Raw genomic sequence first — 26079 nt, 5'->3', positions numbered from 1 at the left:
CAATTAAAATTATTTTAATTCATAAATTATAACAATATTGTCAAATTTAAAACAAAACGACAGGATTTTCATCTTAATTTTATTTGTTGAGAATTTATGTCACTGGATGAAAAACATTATTTATTTCATCAGATAACTATTTAATTAATAATAAACATTTCGGAAAATATATTCTAATAGATATCATCACAATATTTTAATCTTATAGCGAGATCAAGCGACTTTTAAAGTTTTCTATGAGATAAATCTATACTTATTTTAAGATTTTGTTTATTGCTTTTTAATGTTGTATTGTAATTTTAAAAGAAAACAGTTGTTCTGTTTAATTTCATCCATTATTTTGTTCATTTGAAATATACAGTGTGAGTCACGTGTAGGGGCATTTTTTGTAGAAATTTATCAAATAACCAAAAATACACGAATTTTTAAGCAGGTTTTTGTTCAAAAAGTATCATTTTTTATTATTTTTTGGCCTTTTTTGTGTATTTTATGTATTTTTTTAGTATCGCCTGTTATTTGGAATTATTACTGTTTTTATTTTATCAGGATATACCGCTTAGTTTAAAAGTTATTACGTTTTCTTTACACTAAGTAATTGGAAGAAAAAAAATTCTATAAAAAATTAAAAAAAAATCTCAAAAAATTTTTGACCTCTTTTTTGTCGATAAAAATAGGTCTAGTTTCATCTATTTTCATATGTACACTTTAACGTGACTCACACTGTATATCAGAAGTCATAGAGAAAGATAGTGGATTAAAAATATTGTCTTAAATCTATAAATTAATCATAGAAAAAAAACATATAAAAAATACACCTGTCAGTGTGTCATTTTGGTTGTCAAAATCTGTGTTTAAGTTACGAAACGAAAAAATGCGAATATTCGGTTATTTAGCAAAAAAAGTCGGTGACCTCACCGTAAAATATTCAAATCTCCCCGAATCCTACATCAAAAGAAGCTTTGAGCAGGTTGTGAAGACATTAGTGCTGTAAAATTGGTTACTGTAAGAACATAACCTTTAAAGTTTGTTTTTGTTTTCTAGGTCTACTGGAAGAATCCCACTGGGTATCCTCAGTATCCGAAGGCTGTAATAGCTCGTAAGCGTTTCAGGTTCACGACGAATAGACCGTGGACTGGTCAGTTTCGCCAGCAAAACGATAGAGATACTCATAGGAAAAAGGTGTTTTTGGAGCCTATTGGGGAATGGAGCTTCTTCCGGTAAGGGTTATTTAGTTTTAAATTAAACACCAACTTTGTCATTTATACATATTACGCATTACGTGTACCTAGATGTGGTATTAAAAAGATTGAAGGCTATGAGTAACAATGAAGATCATTTCGATTTTTAGCTGTGAATGCAGATTTATAGGGCTAAGAAATCCTTAATACACAGTCCAAAAATTTTTGTTCTACGACAAAAATTGACGAAGTTATGGCCAAATTACTAAAAAAGTTCACTGACCGCCCGGCGCGGGACCGTTGACGTCACTGTATCCGATCCGAACGCTGCCGGCGTACTGCGTGGATAGAAAATATTTTTTTCTAGCCAAACTATCAGTTTGAGAGAAAAACTTGTAATGACATATATTCATCAGAATAAAGTAAGCTATCGATAGGTAATTTTAAAAATAGAAATTGTGAAAAATAACCCAAAAAATCCATACGCTCATACGATTCAATGGAACGCAGAGACGCGATTGGGGTCTCCGCGGTGGTATATTTGGCGATTTATTCAAATAAAGTGTTCATAAGTGTTGTTAGAGTCATAATTATCTTCTTCCAAGTAAAATATAAAAATGTATAAGTATTAATTTATTTACTTCTAACAATAAGGTATAGCTGAGGCAGATACACTCTGCCTAGGCTACAAGACATTTCTATGCAGATCATTTCGATGTACACGCAATACCTACCTGTTATTTAGTTTTTCTGAGTTAAACCTACGTACCTACCTATCTATTCGCCGTTCCCATGGGCGGACCAGCTGCTGCAGGAAAGGACAGCTGCTCCCTCCTGGAAATCTATTTAATCTTAGCCTAAAAGCTGGGTATGACTCCCCCGCCCCCCTCCTCTCCCCAGGTCATAAGCTGGGCATGACTTCCCCCTCGGCCAGAAGTTGGGTATGATTTACCCCCCCCCCCAGGCCCGAAACTGGGTATGACTTGACCCCTCCCTCTCCCCCCAGGCCAGAAGCTGGGTAAGGCTTACCCCTCCCCCCAGGCCATAAGCATAAGCTGGATATGACTCCCCTTCGGCCAGAAGCTGGGTATGACACCCCCCCCATGCGAGAAAAGCCAGAAACTGGGTATGACTTGACCCCCCCCCTCCCCCCAGGCCAGAAGCTGGGTAAGGCTAGCCCCTCCCCCCAGCCCATAAGCATAAGCTGGGTATGACTCCCCCTCGGCCAGAAGCTGAGTATTACATACCCCCCCCCCCCCAGCCCATAGAAACTGGTTATGACTTGACCCCCCCCCCCCCCTCCCCCAGGCCAGAAGCTGGGTATTACATACCCGCCCCCCACAGGCCAGAAACTGGGTAAGGCTAGCCCCTCTCCCCAGCCCATAGAAACTGGTTATGACTTGACCCCCCCCCCCCATCCCCCAGACCAGAAGTTGGGTAAGGCTAGCTCCTCCCCCCAGCCCATAAGCATAAGCTGGGTATGACTCCCCCTCGGCCAGAAACTGGGCATGACTTGCCTCTCCCCCCCCTCCCACCAAGGCCAGAAGCTGGGTAAGGCTTGCCCCTCCTCCCAGGCTATAAGCTGGGTATGACTTATCCCCCCCCCCCCCCAGGCCAGAAACTGGGTATTAGCATCATATTATGTTCAATACAAACAATCATTAAGTTACACTCACCCCAACCGCGTCTCCGCATTGCATCGAATCCTATGAAAATGTGGTTTTTGGACATAGCGATACTTAATTTTCACAATTTTTATTTTTTAAAATTACTGGTCGATAGGTTACTTTATTTTGATGAATAAATGTTATTAAAAGTTTTTTTCTAAAACTGATGGTTTAGCTGGAAAAAAATATTTTCCATCCCAATAGTACGCCGGCTGCGCTCGATTCGGATATAATGACGTCACGCGGCCCTGCGTACGTTGACTTTTAGCGGCAAAAACGGCCTATGTTTATTACTTAATATCTTCGTAAGTAATGGTCCGATTTGGATAATTCAAAAAGATATATCTTTCTTATGTCTTAAAGATTAACGTAGATACTAGTTTTATTGAATTTTCTACAACAGTACTGATCCTCATTAGTTTTTTTAGGTCAATGATAAAGGTATCCAACGTCTATGTATAATTAAACAAACATAAAATGTGCTGATAATTTTTAACCCTATTCTATGCCAACTAAAGTGTTTTATTTAGTTTACAAAATCTATTGTGTGCTATAATAAATAATTAATCTATTGAGTTTGTTCCGGCGTTTCTTCTCAGCACTTGCCATTATGTGTCTCGAAGTGCTGGTAGGGCTCAAAAGATAGAGACATGTAAAGTACCCTATAAGGGCTACCTTTTCTTATTTATTATTGACTATATTTTGACGTTCATAAGTGCCACTTGTGGTCTAGACTGAATAAATATTTTTGATTTCGATTTTATTACAAAGTTTTCAGAATGTAGACTAAATTTACTGTTGTTTCGACTTCCAGCGGAGACCGAGTGGAGGTGATGGTGGGCAAGGACAAAGGCAAGCAGGGCATCATCACACAGGTCATACAGGAGAGGAACTGGGTCATCGTAGAAGGCCTCAATACTCATCTGAGGACTGTAAGATATTCCTTTAGAACTTAGGTTATTCCTCAATTCTAGATAAGAGGTTTTTAACATTTTAACCCATTATATTTTAGTGGTAGACCGTATTTTGGAATTTTTGCAGATTACTTTAGATAAAAAATATAAAATTTGTATACTTTACAGGAGTTAATCCTAGAATTAATGAACATAGCAAGTCAAAACTTTTCATTGTTGTTGAACCTTTACAGCCATGTCAAACACCTTGCCATTGTAAAAGACATGAGGATTGTAGTTGTAAGGTTGTTAAAAAACTATACTTAGGTTGAGTTGCACCATGTAACATTAACAAACGTCAGAAATCTATCAAACTCCATACAAAAAACAGCAGTTATTGTAAAGTTATGGGTAATGTAACTTGGTGCAATTTAGCCTTAGGGTCACCGGCTACACTCATAAAACGTTTCGTGGTTGTGGCTGGTGGCCCGTATGTGGCGACCCTTACAGTACAATACAAATATAAACTTTCGGCAGGTTTGTTACCATTGATTGTTACCTATAACATGCATGAATTTTGGGGCATTCATAATAATTATGCTAAGCCTAGATGCAACAAAAATTCATTTGTCAGTTGTCACTAAAGGTTAAGAAAGACGTCACTAACATCATAAGAATATTGTATGTAAATTAAATATTTTTTATAAATAGCAAATCAATTGTATTCAAAATCTTAAGTGCAAATTGTAGTTTTCAAAATTAATCATCTTTGTATTCTAGAAAGAACTCGGCGGGGTTCGAACCCGCGTTCCCTGGATCACGAGTAGGCCAGTCCGGACACCTTCACCGTTCGCCTACCGTCGCTTCGATTTTTTTTATGCTAGACAAGGCAGTAGTGTTGCCGATCGATAGTCGACTATCGATAGTCTATCGATAGCCAAACTATCGCAAGAGATAGTATCGATACTGTCGATACTATCGATACTATCGATAGCTCAAAACGAGGCAATACTATTGAATATGTGCAATACTATCGATACTATCGATAGTATTGTTGCTAATGAAGAATAAAGATAGGCCTATCGATGGAGAAGGCTTTTTCGAATGAAAACTATCGATAGTTTTACCGTCGATAGTTCGGCAACACTACAAGGCAGGTATTTGACCGCAATCGCACCTGGTCTGGTATATCATCATATCTTCCAGGTGGGCAAAGATAAGAATTTCCCCGGCGTGGTCATCCAGTCCGAAGCGCCTCTACTGGTCACAACGGGAGTCAAACTGGTGGACCCCGAGACTTTGAAGCCTACGGAGATTGAGTGGCGGTACACGGAAGAGGGAGACAAGGTGAGATGGTTTAATATACAGAAGATAATAATAATGAACACCGGGGAACTCCTTTTTTATTTTCTTTTAAAGAAATTAGTTTTTTTTTCCCTTTTCTAATCTGCTACTTGACAATCTGTTTCTGCGAAACAATAATCCAATCATCTGTCTGATTCCAATCCGGTTCTTGAGGCGTTCAGTAAGAGACTAGTCCAGTGAGTCATCTCTTATTCTTTCACTGCGAATCTTTTCGCTAGGTTTTGAATGCTATGTCTCTTCAGTCTGGAAAAGTGGAGACTGCCAGTTCCTTGCAGTTGAGAGGCGAGTTCGTTTCTGTGACTATCCAGTCTCAGTTGGTAACTTTTACTGTACTTTTCAATTTGCTGTTTCACTGTATCCAGCTTGATATCCATGTACATAATCTTGTTACTGACATAGGGAGGTATCTTAAAAAAGAAATTAGTAATTTATTATTATTCAAATTACTAATAGTCCCGTTAGCCCCTCGTACTAAGCTAAATATGGTTGTATTACGAGTGAGCTCACCACAATAGTCGAGCGGCGGCGGGATTCGAACGCGTTCTCTGGATTACGAGTCGGCCAGTCCGACCCCTTCACCGTTCGGCCATCGTGGCTCGCGGTTCGGCTATTTGTAATTGAATTTAATGCGATTTTGTTATAAAAATGATTTACCTCTAGCTGTTTACGATGAACTTACGAACTAGATGCTTTCTTCTAGTAGTATATTCCGTTAAACTAGCACCCAATGCCCAATACACAAGCATATTAGTTGCTTACTTTGGGGCTAGATGGCGTCGTGTGAAATTATCCAAAGATTTATTTATTTATCCTTTCTTTCTTGATTGAACTAAAAACTAAACTTAAATATCGAACTTTTACTTATAGTCCACTTCCCGAGCGGCGCCTACGGGCCGGAAGACATAGTGTGGGCAATGGGAATGCCCCCCACTACGTGGACCGATGATCTAGTGAAGATCGCGGGAGGTGCCTGGATGCGGGCAGCACGAACCCGTCATTGTGGAAATCCTTGGGGGAGGCCTTTGTCCAGCAGTGGACGTCATCATCATCATCATCATTTCAGCCATAGGACGTCCACTGCTGAACATAGGCCTCCCCCAATGCTTTCCACGTTGATCGATTGGTAGCGGCCTGCGTCCAGCGCTTCCCTGCTACCTTTACGATGTCGTCGGTCCACCTTGTGATGGACGTCCCACGCTGCGTTTTCCGGTACGCGGCCTCCATTCCAGAACCTTGTTGCCCCATCGGCCGTCAGTTCTGCGTACTATGTGCCCTGCCCATTGCCACTTCAGCTTGCTTATCCGTCGGGCTATGTCAGCGACTTTAGTTCGTTTACGGATTTCCTCATTTCTGATTCATGTTAAGTGGACGGCATTTGACTGAAACAAACTAAATGGCAATGCCAGATTTTGTATGGAAGGTGGCGTCTTTTTTTTTTCGCGCGGCCATCGACCAAACTTTGATTTTTGATTACAAAATAGTGTAATAAACCAAACTTACTATGGCATGTATACCTCTTAACTCAGTCTGAACTGAGTTACGAGCATTAGAAGTTTAATGATTTTCATACTAGATTTGCTTTTTGCGCGCAAGTTTTGTAAGAAATTGCAACAAAATATTACGCTATTTTTTATTGCGCTGATTCTGCTGCATACTGATGTCTGGAACTTTTAATGGATGGTATTGTTTGTTTACACATACAATGTCATTATTTTGTTGCAATTTCTTACAAAACTTGCGCGCAAACAGCAAATCTAGTATGAAAATCAACAAATTTCTGATGCTCTTAACTCAGTTCAGACTGAGTTTAGAGGTATACATGTCATAGTAAGTTTGGTTTATTACACTATTTTGTAATCAAAAAACAAGGTATGATCGATGGCCGCGCGAAAAAAAAAAGACGCCAATTTCCGGCATTGTCTTTTCTTTTTAGGTGCGAGTGTCAAAAGCCAGTAGCAGAATAATCCCCATCCCCAAGGGGGCCGAAGAGACCATCGACTACAAGAGCAAAGAGGTGTACATAGAGAATGAAAAGAAAGATACGAAAGCTGATGTCATAGCTAAGGTATGACAGGCAGACATGTATGTTGGGAGTTCTTGGGAGGGGGTACAAATATTTTAATAGACATTGTAGTTACTAACGAACTGTCGTGTGTCCAATATTTGTAAAAAAATGACAAAAAAAAAATCACTCATAACTTTAAAAAATATTCGTACAAAAATCTTGACAGATATCAGTTATTTGATGCACAAAAACGGAAATTATATTTTTGTTACTTTGGCATTGGATATAGGAGCATTTTGTGTAACAGCTGGCACCACTAGTGAGTAACGAACTTACTCTACAGTGGCGCCATCTGATGATTGCAAAATCTCCAACAGAAATAGCATTTATTGTAAGCAGTGGTAGGGTTGACGTAAACTGGGACGCTTTTTATAAGTCTATTTGCAGAAAATAAATAACTTTAAAGGACGTAGCACACTTATCGGATCGGAACAGTATCAGCGCGAGGCGGTCAGTATTCTTCGTATTGATGGAACTCCATATTGCAACGCACACTTATCCGCACCGTACCGTAAACGCCTCGCCTTGCGGCTGACAGCGCGCGAATGGCGATAAATAGCTCACGAAAAGCTATACGGTGTTGATCCCTTTCCGAGTTGATAAGTGTGCTACGACCTTTACCCCTTATCGCTGGCTACTGAAATACTAAAAACTTTTTGGTCTTCCAGATAACTTTCGCGCCAAAACTCAACACCTTCGAGATGGATATCATGGAAGAAATGGGCATCAAGGAAGACAGAGTTCCCGCCAAATCGTACTGGTACTAGGTTATTGTAGATAAAATTAAAATTATTATTGTAATGTGATTCTGTTTGAAAATATAGCGTTTTATTGTATTTTTTCTTTTATTTGCTAACCTTTTTTTGACTGCAGTTTGAGTGGATGGATATTGTTTAGAAAAATAATCTAGTTTTCTCATTGCACATAAAAATACTTAATTTGTGCCTGAAAAACTTGATATGAAAGTAATAAGAATATTGGCATATTTTTCTTTCACTTTGTATGAACTTTGTATATTTCATAACATTATCTTATGCAATAATGTTGATAAACATTTAACATTAATGAATTGAAAATTCATGGATAAAGTGCACTGTAAGTTATTTCTACTTCACACTGAATTTACCATTACCAATTTTTATGTAATTTTATGAATAAAGTTAGTTTATTACCATCCATTATGGATTTCGATCTAGTACCTACTTCTAGGCATGTTTCGCAGAGAGATAATTCTTCCTACTTTTTTTTATGTTTTAAAATAAGAAATTTTTAAGACTTCATATTTTCAAAATGTTAAAAAACCCACATTAGATGTATAAAATTTTATTAAAGAATAATTTCAATACATTTAAGTACATTAATTTGGTAATTTATAAATATGTAATATCAAAATCAATTTAGGAAATCTGTATTTTTTTGTTTGGTTGATGTAATCTTTTGTTACTATTGGCAATAGCACAGAATAATAATAAGTACTATATAACTAACTACTAAGGGTTATGTACGAGGGGGGTAATTACTCGTATGATGCTGATTAGCGTGTGATATGATGATAATCATGACGTTGTGATAGAAACATTCGCACGTTGACACCGTGACGATAACATCCAGAAAAACATGTTTTGAACGTTCTTGTTGCAGCTAAAGTGTAAACAAAACATTGAAAATAATTTGTTTAAACTCAAAAGACAATTAAATAAAGTTTACATTCGAACAATCAGTTTTAAGAGACTGTTGTACACATTAGTGAGTTAGTCTGACATTGAACCTATGATCCACGAGAGTCGTAACTCTGTCACCACTAGACTGGTGTCAAAAATCTTATGTATGACGTGATTAGCAAATACAATACAATGCTAATTCGTCACCTTTCAATATACCACATACTTATTAACATTACAGGTGTACAAGCGAGCGACCATGAAGAATCAGGCAGTCTTTGTGTTGGCTGCATTAGGCAAATAATTACAAAATATGTAGGTAGGTAACAGGTATCCTGTTTTTTGTGGAACGTGATTTTTGATAGACGTTGGTAGCCAGTCAGAATTTAGCACAAGCCCTACCAATTAAGCTGTGCAGATTTTTTTCCCTTACTATTAATAATTAATTGAATCCGAAACGTCAAGCTGTGAGTAAGTAGGTACATAATGAAACTCATTAATAAACGTCGCGTTAAGACCCGTGTCTTACTAATTCTAAGTAGTTGAAATGGAACGCGAAAGTTTAAAATCTTAGATATATTAAATGAACCCGTAACCTCTGGGTCTGACTCAGGTGGCCTTACCATTAGACCGCTGGTTTGTATTACACTCTTTTCAGCTTGCTAATCTAATAATAATCTAACATAGGTTAAGTCCTTTATAACTAACAAATAATGAGTCATGTTACTTGAATAAATAAATTATGTTATTATTATTATTATTAAACAAGTATGAAAAATAATGTTAACGCTTCAGTCAACTCACAAGCTCGTAATATGCTCCTTTAATAAACTAGCGGCCGCCAGCGACTTCGTACGTGTGGATCCCGTTTTACCCCCTTAGGGGTGGAGTTTCGTAAAATCCGTTCTTAGTGAGCATCTACGTTCTAAAAGGAACCCCCATGCAAAATTTGAGACTTTTAGCACTTGTAGTTTCTGAGATTTCGTGATGAGTGAGTGAGTCGGTGATCTTTCGCTTTTATAAATCTAAATAGCTAAATCCCCTCTAATATGAAAGCCTCGGCAATTCCACTGGATCCTAGGCAATAACTGTAATTCCTACCTATTTAACTGCAACGTCTTACTATCAACGTCATTACGTTTTGGCCCCCAACGAACTTGTTATCGCGATCTTGAGCAATAATAACAATCTTATCTAGGTACCTACTAAGGATTATTGTTTGAAAAATAGCACGTAGCGACTAAGTAATCGGTCACATTCAAGGGCACAAATAGGAAGGAATTGGAAAATCCATCAAATATAGAAATTAAACGTAGAGATAATAATTAATTACCTACCTACTGAAAATTCATCGCCAGAAGAATGTTTTTTGTCAAGTGGTGGCAATTTTCCCATCTTGTGTTAGGTAGGTACTCAGGATACCTAGTACATACGTGGACGAAATACTTACAATTTCATGCATTTCCTGACGAAAATGAAGGCGCCTTCGTGGTGCAATTCAACTCAAGACTGTGTGGCTAAAGTCTCACCACGGGAACTTATGTGTATGGATGGAATAACACCAAGACAATGCGACTAATAGATTGTCATAATACGAGTAGGTACCTACTTACTTACTCAACTAGAGATTTCATACTACGAGTATTGGAGACGCAAGGTGTCTATGTTTGAGTTCTTCTATGCTTAGTTTTGGTACACCACCAAAATGGTATTGTACATTTAACAGTAGGCAGGTTAGTTTAACTTAGAAGGTAGGTACTCCAACCAATATTATGAGTAGGTATGACTCTATCGAACCTGCAATCTCTGGCATAGTAGTCTGGTACGCCATCCACTTAGTCCATTAAAAAAAAACTCATTAAAACTCATTTATTTCTGTAAATAGGCTCAAAAAAAGCACTTTTACACGTCCCAGTATTAACCCTACCACTGCTTCAGGACAATAAATGGGCCAGTGCTGAGAAGAAGCAGCGCAAGAAACTCAGTCACTATTGTCAGCCTCTTTTTCAAAGGTTTACATGCTTTAAAATGTACAAAGTTATAAATATTTATGCGAGCTAGGCAGTAACGTATCCCAAACATTTTTATCTTTTAAATAATCATCGACTTTATAGTAGCCCTTTTTCATTAAGGTACTTTTAATATGTGCTTTGAATTTATGAATGGGTAGTTCTATAACAGTTTGTGGTAATTTATTAAAGAATTTAATACATTTTCCCATAAATGAATTACCAATCTTATGCAATCTGAAATTTGGAACGGCAAGTTTATTTTTGTTTCTTGTATTAAAGTTATGCAAATCGCTCTTTTTCGTGAATTGCTCTATATTTTTGCGGACATATAAAAGGTTTTCATAAATGAACTGTGAAGCTACTGTCAGTAAGTTTATTTCCTTAAAAAAATCTTTCAAGGAAAATCGGGGTCCAAGGTTATAAATGGCCCGCACTGCTCTCTTCTGCAGAACAAACACAGTTTCAATGTCCGCGGCTGAGCGCCACAACAATATGCCGTATGACATTATACTATGAAAATAGCTAAAATATACTAGCCTTGCCGTTTCAATGTCAGTTAATTGCCTTATCTTTCTCACTGCAAAAGCAGCCGAACTGAGCCTTTTTGACAAAGAATTAAATGAATTGCCTTTTAATTTTATTTATTTCCGTTTTTACTATCAATCCCTAATTTTTAAGTGACCCCTATGAAAACAAAATACTATTAATAGGACAAACTGGCATTAATCGTTCAATGTTGGGGCGTTGGTGCATGATTTAATAATTTCCTTCTTTGGGGCCGTCCATATATTACGTCATTCTAAATTAGGGGGGGGGGGGGTTGGTCTGCGGATGACGGTAAATGATAGATAAGGGGGGGGGGGTGTTTCGAAATTGACGTCATTCTTATTTATTTATTTATAGTTTATTGTTCACCTACAAAAAGATTATTTCTAAAAAGAAATTTCTTCCAGCACACCTAGGTTGGCACCCGGGGCGATCACCCCCCCCCCCCCCCCCGTCACAAGTCCTATGGCACCCCCTGGTACCCCCCCAGGATTTTTGGGGTTTCCTACCGATTGAAAGACAATCGCACCCCCCACCCCCCCGTATCATGACATAGACCGCAGATTTGCCATGCAGATGTGCCAGGGAGTACTAATCTGCCTCTCTAATCAATCAATCTCTTCCGCCGCTACTAATTACATATAATACTAGCTGCCCGCCCCGGCTTCGCCCGTGGTACTTACGTGTATTATACATATAAACCTTCCTTAAGAATCACTCTATCTATTAAAAAAAAAATAAAAGGTGATTCTACAAGTGTTTTAATTTTGTCAAACTGGTAATGACGTCAATTTTGGGAGAAGGGGGGGGGGGGGGGGGGTCATTAAGAAATGACGCTAGGATGATTGTAGGGGGGGGGGGGGGGGGGTCTAAAATGTGAAAAAATCGATGACGTAATTTATGGACGGCCCCTTTCTTTGTTTTTAAGGAAGAATCTGCAATGCATTATTATAACGCATGTAGGTAGATTATGTCATGTACCTATACTTCTATACTAATATTAAAAATGCGAAAGTAACTATGTCCGTCTGTCTTGCTTTCACGCCTAAACCACTGAACCGATTTTGATGAAATTTAGCATAGAGATAGTTTGAGTCCCGAGAAAGGACATAGGATAGTTTTCATCCCGGTTTTTGAAGCAGGGACGCGCGCGATAAAGTTTTTCTGTGACAGACAAAATTCCACGCGGTCGAAGCCGCGGGCAAAAGCTAGTATTTAGATAAAGGAAGTGCAATAATTACGACATGTTTCACGCACAGCACAACTGATTCTTGTTTACTTGCTAATTGCTATAAATACGGTGGGATTAGGTCAAGTTAACGATAGCAGCTTGAAAATAGACCGTTAGCTGTAATATTTCCACTTCTTATCACAGGGTTAGGATGCCGGATGAATCTCAATTGATGAACTAAAGATTGATTGAGTTAGTCAAAAGAGAACAAGTAAAAGATAACAAGCTAAAAGATAAAATTAAACTGTGAAGCTAGTTTGGGTCTACTAGACTGTTCATGATTAAGATGTGCCAATACATAATATGACATCCTACATAAAGGTTTTGTGCATCTTTGCAAACATTTAACACTTCGTACTTACCTACTAGCTTTTGCCCGCGGCTTCACCCGCGTGAAATTCATTTTGTCACAGATCATCATAAATTATAGCTTAAATGTTATTCTGGGTTATAAACAATAATACTGTAAAGTTTCATCAAAATCCATTCAGTTTTTGCGTGAGAGAGTAACATGTTTACATCCAGACATCCACACAAACTTTCGCATTTTATACTTAATATTAGTAGGGTAGGATAGTAGGATAGGTACTTCCTACTATTTATTATTAAAGTTTTTTTAGTATTACCACAGAATAATAATAAGTACTACGTACAGAAGTTTTTCTTCGCGAAGGTATTTAAAAAAATGTATGCTCAATGTCATCAACAATATGGTGTAATTTAGCTTGTCTTAAGAGTCGAGCACCGTTTTGTTGACATACGTCAGTGATCGGTACTGTCTTGATGCCATAGGGCTGACTGCTACAAGAAGCTACTGTGTCGCCATCTAGCGCACCACACTTGCATTCACTGCTCTTCGCGGCAACGCGCAGCTACATGCGGCCGCCAGTTATATAGTGTAAGAGCTAGCACCTAAATATTTTATAACACACATAACTGTGACAATTTATTTCACGTGGGCGAAGCCAAAAAGCTAGTAAGAAATAAAAATTCAATTCAGTAGGTATTTCAAACCAAATTTTATTACATAAACAAACATTATACTAATTTCATTATGGGCCCTTAGTATGTGAAAACTGCAATTGACGATATTTCGCACTGTTTTCAATATTATGTATTACAGAACGTATGTGTGATGGGATGATATTTTCGAAAACACGATTAGAAAAAATTTTTCTCGAAAAAAAAACATTTACCTCTGGATTTTTTTATAAAAGTTTAATATGACCGTGTTTTACAATAAAATTCCTATAAAATCACAAAGGTATCATGTTTGCCTCTTTGATTTCCTGGCTGTTTTAGATTTCAAAAACCTAAATATATTAATTTATTAACTTTCTGATAAAAATGTGAATGGCTCTTACGATGTCCCCCCCTTAAATCAAAATGTCTTTATTTGGTCTATATGCCCATCATCACTACGTAATAATTATAAAAAAAAGTCGCTTTCCTGTCTGTCTGTCCCTATGTATGCTTAGATCTTTAAAACTATGCAACAGATTTTGATACGGTATTTAGGGTTCCGTAGCCAAATGGCAAAAACGGAACCCTTATAGATTCGTCATATAGTCTGTCTGTCCGTCCGTATGAAACAGCCATTTTTTTCCGAAACTATAAGAAAAATACTGATGAAACTTGGTATGTAGATGTATTCTGTGAACAGCATTAAGATTTTCACACAAATTAATATAGAAAAAAGCAATACATTTTGGTTTTCATTAAACCCATACGTGTGGGGTATCTATGGATAGGTCTTTAAAAATGATATTAAGGTTTCTAACATCATTTTATATGTATGTACATACATTGTACATCATGAAAACTTCCAACGAAAATTGGTTTGAATGAGATCTTGTTAGCAGATTTTTAAAATATTTTTGAAAAAAATTTAAAGTTTCTACTTATTTCCTCATGTACGCGTAGAGGTATTAAATTGAAATTTATATTAAATACTCAGGTCTATAGTACCTTTAAGCTGTTATTTTTTGCCTCTAATTCTTTTTGTATTCTTTTAACTTCTATGTCAAGACGGCGAGATTTAGCTTTAGAATTATTTAGTTCCATTTTAAGTTTACGTTTCCGTGGTGAATTTGAGGTGAGTGAATTCGATGTTTGAGTTGCCTCTTGCAATAACTGTGTAGATTCTGTTTGTGTTGCAATTGTCTTAGTTCTTGCTTTTTTAATTACTATATTAGACAATATGTTTACTTTTGGCGAAGGTTTTGTGAAATCATCTGAAGATTTATCAACCTTTGTTTGAGATGTTGCTTCCTGAGGTTGATTAGGGAATAATATCTTTGGGATTGCATCTTTATTGAGCTTTTGAATAGTTTTTATGGAAGATTTTTCAAAATGCGACGAACAGACAAAGTAACTGGAAGATTTCAAATTCTCTTTCGTTAATAAATCTTCTCTGTCGATCGTTGACAACCATTTCCGGCGCCTGAAATAAACGGGTATTTCAAATAAACTCGACCTTGAAATCATATTCCATTACATTTAAGCATTCTAAGTTACTCTAGGTTAGAATTTTTATTTTTGAAAATATATTATATCAAGGTTCACTTTTAAAGCAACATAGCTCATTCGACAGATTTAAAAATGTGTACATTGACCGAGAACCCTTCCACATTCATTATTAAAAAAAATACGCTGAAAAGCTTTCAAACATAAAATTAAAAAATCTACTATACCTAAGTAGCATCGCATACGAAATGAAAACATAGAACGTTTTTGTGCACTTTTTAAAATGAGTTAACCAAGTATATGGCTATTAGACTTGCACACGTCCGTCCGTTTTTTGTAGGATTAATATAATTAAGTAACATTTATTTTTTGCATTCGGCTCTTGGTCTAACCCAAACGAAACACGAACAACTAATGAACTAACAATGAACAAAGTTGATAAATTAGTAATATGTAAATAGCGAATTTGTTTTACGAGCTGTCCCGGCGTACTTCGTACCGCAAATTAATATAAAGTTGTTTAAGTGATTTATAAAATCGCAATATTAATTTTTGAAAGTAGGGTCATTGTGCTGGTTTTCTATCTAACTTCGGTTTTCGTCCATTTCACTGAGCTGCCATAAACACATGCGTAAAATTTGAATACAAAGTATTGTATTCACAGAAGGCAGTAGCCATCCCGCGCTAGTTTTGTTGCAATCTATAATGCCTAAGCAACAGTTCTACCTAAATGAAAATGTAATTTAAAAAGTAGTGAGTTCCAAAAAATTACGTAAATGCGCGGCCATACACCGGTCACCGGTACATTGCAGAAATCATCGCGCTAGAAAAAAAACGTGCTGACAGGAAAAGTTTTTGGCACGTATGTCTAATTGATAGCATTATAAACACAATTTTAAGTGTTTATTAAACTTCTTCATACAAAATTAAATCTTAGATGACTAAGGGTCATTTTTTTAAAGCAGAGCTCAGGTCATATAGCAGGCAAATCAACTCGGAAAGGGATCAACAACGTATCGCCTTTTGTGACATGGAGGTAATAGTGGAGAGGAAATATAGATCTATACAAAAATTCGACAAATTAATGACAAACAGCTGTTTATCTCTTTCTAACTTACCCCTGGTGATGTATAAAAAAAAGAAATAGATAATGTTTGGTCAGTACTCATTCTGGCAACATTTTCATGTGACGTCACTAACTACCTGACTTGTGCCGAGTAGGTACCTACATACAAGATTTAAGAAAACAACATATTTATAGGCAATCAGCTGACAACTACACGCACACACACACACACAAATACCTGTCAGCTGATTGCCTATATTGCGGCCATGTTGTTTTCTTAAATCGTGTATGTATTTATAATGCGTGTAAGTGTGTGCGTAATGTACCGAGTACGTTTATTTTAAAGTTACGCCAAGTCCATGAGACATTGATATACGTCAGTGTTTTGCGAGCTGTCATTGCCCTTCGCGCGCTGTCATCGGCGAGGCAAGGCGTTTACGTTACGGTGCGGATTGTGTGTGCGTTGCAGTATGGACTTTAGTTGACTGCCTTTATGAGCACTCGAACGACATAAAATAATATGATACATTCATGTAAGGTTATTTTAAGATCACAAAGTTGGCAACTCCGATAGTTGGACGAAAACCAGCGCAAAGACCCTATCCTGTTTGACACCTATAATAATTGACAATAGCTGGCTCGGCGAACTTCGGCAAACTAATGTGTGACGTGAAGTGCCAAATCGCGGAAAATGTCGGAAGAAATACATGAATTTGCATGAATTATCATGAATAATAATAACCACTTATTTACCTCTCAGTGTCTTCAGGCAACTTAAAAAAAGTACATTGTGTGTTTTTACTATTATTTAGGCAGTTAAATACTGCACAGTATTTTTACACAGTATTTTTTTATTTTTTTCCATAATACAAGAGTACGCGTGCGTGTGTCAATGCTCGCTCGTATCTCGTATGAGACGATTGACTGAGATGAACAGGCCTGGTATTACCAGGCCTGTTCATCTCCGCGAGTTCACATCGAAAACAAAACACGCACGATAGCCCACCTACAGGAGGCGATTCGACAAGGCGTCACATACGAGATACGAGCGAGCATTGACACATGCACGCGTACTCTTGTATTATGGAAAAAAATAAAAAAAATACTGTGTAAAAAATACTGTGCAGTATTTAACTGCCTAAATAATAATAAAAACACACAATGTACTTTTTTTAAGTTGCCTGAAGACACTGAGAGGTAAATAAGTGGTTATTGTTATTCATGATAATTCATGCAAATTCATTGTATTTCTTCCGACATTTTCCGCGATTTGGCACTTCACGTCACACATTAGTTTGCCGAAGTTCGCCGAGCCAGCTATTGTCAATTATTATAGGTGTCAAACAGGATAGGGTCTTTGCGCTGGTTTTCGTCCAACTATCGGAGTTGCCAACTTTGTGATCTTAAAATACCCTTACATAAATGTATCATATTATTTTATGTCGTTCGAGTGCTCATAAAGGCAGTCAACTAAAGTCCATACTGCAACGCACACACAATCCGCACCGTAACGTAAACGCCTTGCCTCGCCGATGACAGTGCGCGAAGGGCAATGACAGCTCGCAAAACACTGACGTATATCAATGTCTCATGGACTTGGCGTAACTTTAAAATAAACGTACTCGGTACATTACGCACACATTTACACGCATTATAAATACATACACGATTTAAGAAAACAACATGGCCGCAATATAGGCAATCAGCTGACAGGTATTTGTGTGTGTGTGTGCGTGTAGTTGTCAGCTGATTGCCTATAAATATGTTGTTTTCTTAAATCTTGTATGTAGGTACCTACTCGGCACAAGTCAGGTAGTTAGTGACGTCACATGAAAATGTTGCCAGAATGAGTACTGACCAAACATTATCTATTTCTTTTTTTTATACATCACCAGGGGTAAGTTAGAAAGAGATAAACAGCTGTTTGTCATTAATTTGTCGAATTTTTGTATAGATCTATATTTCCTCTCCACTATTACCTCCATGCCACAAAAGGCGATACGTTGTTGATCCCTTTCCGAGTTGATTTGCCTGCTATATGACCTGAGCTATGCTTTAAAAAAATGACCCTTAGTCATCTAAGATTTAATTTTGTATGAAGAAGTTTAATAAACACTTAAAATTGTGTTTATAATGCTATCAATTAGACATACGTGCCAAAAACTTTTCCTGTCAGCACGTTTTTTTTCTAGCGCGATGATTTCTGCAATGTACCGGTGACCGGTGTATGGCCGCGCATTTACGTAATTTTTTGGAACTCACTACTTTTTAAATTACAATTTCATTTAGGTAGAACTGTTGCTTAGGCATTATAGATTGCAACAAAACTAGCGCGGGATGGCTACTGCCTTCTGTGAATACAATACTTTGTATTCAAATTTTACGCATGGTGTTTATGGCAGCTCAGTGAAATGGACGAAAACTGAAGTTAGATAGAAAACCAGCACAATGACCCTACTTTCAAAAATTAGTATTGCGATTTTATAAATCACTTAAACAACTTTTTATTAATTTGCGGTACGAAGTACGCCGGGACAGCTCGTAAAACAAATTCATTATTTACATATTACTAATTTATCAACTTTGTTCATTGTTAGTTCATTAGTTGTTCGTGTTTCGTTTGGGTTAGACCAAGAGCCGAATGCAAAAAATAAATGTTACTTAATTATATTAATCCTACAAAAAACGGACGGACGTGTGCAAGTCTAATAGCCGGTATCCTTCCGTTTGGCCAAATTACTTTTCGACAAATTTCACTTGGCAAACAACTTATCGCCAAAGTTTCATTTCCCAAATGAACTTTTAGCAAATGTACTTTTCGCAACTAATTCATTTGGTCAAATTATCAATTGGCAAAATTTTACTTGGCAAATGTTTATATAGCAAATGTTTTATTTTGCCAAATATTATATCCCAAATAATTTATTTGGTCAAATTGACACTTCACATGCTTACCCACCGTTATCCACAAATCAAAGCATAAGGCAGATGATCATGGTTTTCACAAGAATTTTATGTAAAACAAAGAGATTGCAGAAAATAGTATGGATGCGAAAGTAGGTTTTGCAGAAAATAGTAGGTTAGGTTAGGTTAGAACAGTGACCCTTAACGCGCGAAGGCGAGCGAAGCGTGCCGCGGCAGCGGCCGCCGAGCGCTAGAATCACCTCTATTGTTAATTAATCATTTGGTTTCGATAAAAATAATGAAATATGAAAATTAATTTAGAACAAATTTTATATTAACTACCCACTAAACAAAATAATAACCACAAGCTAATTTGTATTCCATTCTATGCACCAATCAAATTATTTTGTTAATAGTTTATCGTGAAATATTTTTGCCAAATGAAACATTTGGCAAAACATACTTTGCCAAACAATAATTTGCTAAACAATAATATGCCAAAAAAGACATTTGCGAATTAAAAGTTTGCAATTAGTTGTTTTGCCAAATGAGAATTTGCCAAATGAAAATTTGCGAAACGTTGTTTGCCATGTGATAATTTGGGAAACGTTTTTTGGCCAAACATTAGTAATCCCTAATAGCCATATACTTGGTTAACTCATTTTAAAAAGTGCACAAAAACGTTCTATGTTCAGACAGACTATATTATTATGACGAATCTAAGGGCTCCGTTATAATAACTAGGGTTCCGTCGTCCTAATAATAAGGGTTCCGTTTTTGCCATTTGGCTACGGAACCCTAAATACCGTATCAAAATCTGTTGCATAGTTTTAAAGATCTAAGCATACATAGGGACAGACAGACAGGAAAGCGACTTTTTTTTATAATTATTACGTAGTGATGATGGGCATATAGACCAAATAAAGACATTTTGATTTAAGGGGGGGACATCGTAAGAGCCATTCACATTTTTATCACAAAGTTAATAAATTAATATATTTAGGTTTTTGAAATCTAAAACAGCCAGGAAATCAAAGAGGCAAACATGATACCTTTGTGATTTTATAGGAATTTTATTGTAAAACACGGTCATATTAAACTTTTATAAAAAAATCCAGAGGTAAATGTTTTTTTCCGAGAAAAATTTTTTCTAATCGTGTTTTCGAAAATATCATCCCATCACACATACGTTCTGTAATACATAATATTGAAAACAGTGCGAAATATCGTCAATTGCAGTTTTCACATACTAAGGGCCCATAATGAAATTAGTATAATGTTTGTTTATGTAATAAAATTTGGTTTGAAATACCTACTGAATTGAATTTTTATTTCTTACTAGCTTTTTGGCTTCGCCCACGTGAAATAAATTGTCACAGTTATGTGTGTTATAAAATATTTAGGTGCTAGCTCTTACACTATATAACTGGCGGCCGCATGTAGCTGCGCGTTGCCGCGAAGAGCAGTGAATGCAAGTGTGGTGCGCTAGATGGCGACACAGTAGCTTCTTGTAGAAGTCAGCCCTATGGCATCAAGACAGTACCGATCACTGACGTATGTCAACAAAACGGTGCTCGACTCTTAAGACAAGCTAAATTACACCATATTGTTGATGACATTGAGCATACATTTTTTTGAATACCTTCGCGAAGAAAAACTTCTGTACGTAGTACTTATTATTATTCTGTGGTATTACATAAGTTGCATCTCAAGCAATAATTTAACAATAGGTAAGTCCTGAGGTAATCGATTTTATCAACCAAAGGTGTCAATGTAGCTCGTATTTTTTCGCAGTTTTATTAATTAAGTAAGTAGGTAGGTATGAAAGCATACCTATCACGCGTTTACTACGTGTCTGTACTTTAACTAACATGAAACCTAATACTTAATGTTATTAGATAATAATGCTTACCTAATTCTCACAGATATCTGCTATGACTTAATTGAACAATTAATTAAGTTTACTATCAGTGCATTATAAATAAAGAAGAACGGTCACGCCCCATACAAAAAAAACCCAGACCCGACAGAAACGAGACATACCTCAGTTTTTTTGTCATGTCTTAATTAGTTAAATTATATATTTTTTATATTCGAAATCTATGTATAACACCAAAATATTACCCTTTGTTTTTGTTCAGGCGTTATACAAAAACTAATACAAAATGCCTATTAATCACCAAAATTGGTAAATGTATGTACCTAAATGTCTATTACAGCTGCTATGGAATGTATCTAGGTGACCTGGAGATACAGCCGGATTATACAGGGTGGTTATACATATGGAACCATAAGTGATCTCACTCGATTATTTCTAAACTATACAAGATATCGAAAAACTAATTACTGATTCTGAAAGTGCTTCACGAGCTCTTTCAAATGGTGCCAATAATAGGTTACAGATTATGGAAGCTGGTAACATTGAATTTTTGGATTTTGTAACTTCTCGTTTCCACCCTGTATAATCCGGGTGTATCTCCAGGTCACCTAGATACATTCCATAGCAGCTATTTAGGTACATACATTTACCAATTTTGGTGATAAATAGGCATTTTGTATTAGTTTTTGTATGACGCCTGAACAAAAACAAAGGGTAATAATTTGGTGTTATACATAGATTTCGAATATAAAAAATATATAATTTAACTAATTAAGACATGACAAAACAACTGAGGTATGTCCCGTTTCTGTCGGGCCTGGGTCACAGATGACCGTTCTTCTTTGGTTTGTATAAATTGGTAGACATTAGATATAAAATAAATAAAAAATAAATAAAAGTTTATTTAACAACTTTAACATTTTTTACATTGCTTACATTGCATTGTTGTACATACATTTCCTTAAAGACCCGTTTAATGCTAAGGTTGTACCGACATACGCTTCAGTCCATAAAGTAACTGAGATTTCTACGCTAGGCTAAGCCTGTCATGTAGACAATCTTTTGTCACAAGTTAACAAAATTATTTATATCATATGCGACCTCAACTGTCAGTCCACAACGAAAAAGAAAATAAATGAAAATTATAATATTTATGCATAATTGGACCGTGTTTGTGTGTGTGTGTGTGTGTGTGTGTGTGTGTGTGTGTGTGTGCGTGCGCGAACGTACTTTGTTGTATACATATAGGTAAGAAGGTAAGATAATATATTTAAGCCTATTAGCCCTACGAAGTCTAAGTCTTGGGATCGGAGTGTTCCGCGTAATAGGCTTATTATACAGAAGTTTTTAGCAATTTTTCTATGTCCTCGTAAGAAAGTGTGCCCAGCCAGTCCGATACGGTTTTCTTTAATTCTATTTTGGAACAATGCTTGATACAGCATTGTGTCTGAACCTTGTTGTAGATATATGGGTGTAAGAAGTTGCTGTATTTTCTGATAAATGCGCTTTTGATAGTGGGGACCGGTACCTTAAATACTCGTTTTGAGAGCATAACTTTGTAATTATCAGATTTTACAACCGAAAAATGTACACTCATTACTGCTCTGAGCACAAACAGCCCACGAACAGTGAGAAACCCACTTTCTTGGTATAAGTCACGGGTAGGGTATCTTACAGGTTTACCAAGTAAAACCTTGATCACGGATCGCTGTGCTCTCTCTAGTGACATCATATTGGTCGATGTCGCCCCACCCCAAGTAGCAATGCAGTACGTTATTATGGACTGGCATAAGGCAACATAGACTGTCTTTAGGAGACTAATGTCAGCTGCTGTTCGCAAATTTTTAATGATGTAAATAATTTTGCGAACCCTTTTAGCAGTTACATCAATATGCGCTTTGAACGATAGCTTCTCGTCCAGGACCAAACCTAGATATTTTATTGTCGGAGATCTGGTGATGCCGCCACAAGAACAGGGTTGTTGAGGTTGCCTATTTCTACACTCGTGAATCGTAATGTCAGTGAGAGAGGGCGAGGAAGTCAGGGTCTTGTAGAAACAGAGAAATTTAGTTTTTTGTACGTTAAGAGTTAACAGATTGTTTTGCAGCCAGGTGGTGATTACTTTCATCCCCTCCTCTACGCGTTCCACGACTCTATTCCAGGTAGTATCATGGAAAATAATCGCTGTGTCGTCGGCGTAGCAGATAGTCTCGGCATTCACTAGGTCGGAGGATATGATATCATTGATATAGAGGGTAAAAAGCGTCGGGCCGAGAATGCTACCCTGCGGAACCCCATATTCCACTAGGCTGGCTGTACTTTGGTGTTCCCCGATTCTGACACACTGACTACGGCCGGTTAAGTAACTCTGAAACCAATTAAGCGGAGTGCCCCGAATACCCATTTTTTCTAGTTTTTCGATAAGTATATACGTTGACACAGTATCAAATGCCTTTGCGAGGTCGAGGAACACTCCTATGCAGGGCCTTTTATTGTCAAGGTTTTCTGTGATTATACTAGTTAACAGAGATACCGCCCCTTCAGTGGACCTACCTTGCCTGAAGCCAAATTGCCTTTCAGAGATCAGCCTGTTGCTTTCAATAAATTTTATAAGACGCTTGCTTACTAGTCTCTCCAAGATTTTAGAGAAAGCACCCAATAAGGAAATCGGTCTGTAGCTGTTCGGTTCAGTTTTGTCGCCAGACTTATAGATGGGAGCAACAGCTGCTACTTTCCATTGATCGGGGAATATTCCCTCAGATAGACTTAAGTTACAGATAGCTGTAAGAGGAGTTATTAAGTGGTTTTTCACTACTTTTAATAGCCTATTTGATACACCATCTAGGCCGGGTGCACTATCTATTTTAAGATTTATTATTATGGACTCGATTTCGGCCACATCAGTAGGTTCCAAGAACAACGATTGGACAGGTGCACCTTGCAATGAAACCTTGGCTGCTAATGACTTTTGAGTTTCATTTGTGTTTGTAAGTATTTTCTCTGCCAAACATTTACCGATAGTTGAAAAGAATTCATTGCAGTGGTTCAGAGATTTCTCTGTTGTGTCTTTAATTTTTATAAGTGCTTGAGATTTTTCTTTAGTTTTGTTTGTGTGTGTTATAGTCCTAATCGATTTCCAGAGTTTTTTTGGAGAATTTTTGTTTTTTTCTAGTTCTAATGATTCGTGTTCATGTTTGAGTTTTCTTAAAAGATCAGTATAAAAATTTCTGTAGCGGGTAAAAATTTTTCTTTTTATTTGATCATGAGGGTTGTTCTTCGCCTGTGCGTGTAGCTTGTCCCTATGTTTGGAGCACCTAACAAGGCCAGGTGTAATCCATGGCTTAAGCAAAACCTTTGATCGACTAACCTTAACTTTAGAAGTGTTGTTTTCAACAATACCAAGTATTTTCTCTGAAAATGCGGCGGCGGCAGCATTTACCGAATTGTTATTAACTACATTATGCCAGTTCACTTTGCTTAGTTCTAATTCTATAGCAGCAAAGTTTAATTTATTCACTGTATGTCGATGGCTTTTATTCGGCGTTTTTAATCTTATTGCTGTTATAATTAGATCATGATCCGTTATACTCGTCCTGCATATCACTGATACTGATTGAAATTTAGAAGTTATGTTAATGTGATCCAGACAAGCACTGTTTCGAGTTGGTTTTGTGATCGTAGGGACAAGGCCAAGCTCCGCAAGAACACACAAATAAGTTGCGCTAGATTCTGAAACATTTTCTGAGCATATATTAATATTTATATCACCCGCCATTATTACGCAAGGCGAGTGTTTTATGGCATTCACAATAGGAACAAGTGACGAAATGAATGGGCAAATATTTTCAAAAGATGGTGATCGATATACAGCCAGTAGAGTAGTACTGTGTTTAATGTTAATCTGTAGACAATTAGCCTCAATCAAATCTGGCTCCGTGACTTCAGGCATCAGGTGGTTTTTTACATATGTTACTACCCCTCCTGCTTTATTTATATACTTGTGTGTTCTAAAAGATAGATAGCCATTCATTTGTGGAATTACAGAATGCTCATGTATCCAACATTCAGTAAGCACTATAATGTCGATAGATATGCTTAATCTTTGCAAAATTACCAGAAATTGATTAAAGTTTTGCTGTATACTTCTAATATTCAGACTAAGTACTTTAAGATTATAATAATTCGAGATGTGTGTTTTGCATGCTTCTAGAGAATCTACAGTGTGGCAGGGGATTTCAATGGAATCCAGCTCCTGTAATATATCTAAGTCAGCCATTTTCAAATGAAAAGCCGTCAATATAATGATTTATAATTGAGCTGGATCCTCCCTGCCACATTTTATAGATTGCACTTGACACGTCGATTGTGTGGTGAGGTGTTGACTTGTTTAGGTGTGTATGATGTTGATGTGTGTAGTGATGAGAGTTATGTTTGTTTGATTGTGGGTCCAAAGAGAAAACTAATAATGAAAAGAAAAAAGATAACATAAAACATGAGGTAATAAAAATATGCATATTATTTTCAGAGGTAAACCTGTCAGCCCGAGGACTGATGCTGCTCATTTTTGCTTTTTTGCAAAAGTCTCTGAATGTCTTCATGCCTCCTGATTGTAAATATTTCCTCTCCCTTCCCCTCGCGCCTTTTGACGAAGATAGTTCCGTCCCTAGTCCAGCAGTGCTTGTATCCCACACTTTTGAATTCGGTTCTGCAGGTCCGAAATAACTGTCTATTAACTTGTGTGAGTCTTTCATTAATGTAGATGTTTCGTTCCGGTCCATCAATGTTGATGTTTTTGGAGGTTAGGCGACGTGTTTTGACTGCTCTGAAAAACCTGTCACGCGTCGCGCGCCGGATAAACCGTACTACTATAGGTCGCGGTGTTTGGGGTAAGTTGGGTTTAGCCGGTCCTACTCGGTTAGCGAAGTCAATGTCTGCTTCTTCCAGTTTTATCCCAGCCGCGTTAGCCAGCGACGTTATGATGCAGTGAGCATTTTCGTCAGTAGTCTCAGCGAGTCCTTGGATTTCTACATCTTTCCTCAACATACCTTGATACTGGTTGTTGAGTTTTTCCTGCAGGATTTCAACTTCGATTTTCAGGTCTGTCATGCCCGCCGCGCGGCCCTCCACGGCCTCAAGCCGAGCCTCT

The 26079-nt window shown here is 37.1% G+C and overlaps 2 protein-coding genes across 2 annotated transcripts in view; one reads left to right on the top strand and one right to left on the bottom strand.

The window, feature by feature from the left end:
* Positions 1-26079, bottom strand: part of LOC135083408 (ATP synthase subunit gamma, mitochondrial) — an 89425-nt gene that overhangs the window by 36184 nt on the left and 27162 nt on the right. The window lies entirely within an intron of this gene.
* Positions 809-8004, top strand: LOC135083448 (large ribosomal subunit protein uL24m). Its single transcript, XM_063978190.1, has 6 exons — positions 809-967; positions 1042-1217; positions 3660-3777; positions 4945-5085; positions 7037-7168; positions 7837-8004. Exons 1-6 carry the CDS (start codon positions 872-874, stop codon positions 7933-7935), a joined length of 762 nt encoding a protein of 253 aa, XP_063834260.1. The 5' UTR covers positions 809-871; the 3' UTR covers positions 7936-8004.

This window comes from Ostrinia nubilalis, chromosome 23 (genome assembly GCF_963855985.1).
Source record: "Ostrinia nubilalis chromosome 23, ilOstNubi1.1, whole genome shotgun sequence".
NCBI classification, from domain to species: Eukaryota; Metazoa; Arthropoda; class Insecta; order Lepidoptera; family Crambidae; genus Ostrinia; species Ostrinia nubilalis.
Note: the sequence above shows the minus strand (reverse complement) of the source record. Positions and strands in the feature narration are given on the sequence as shown.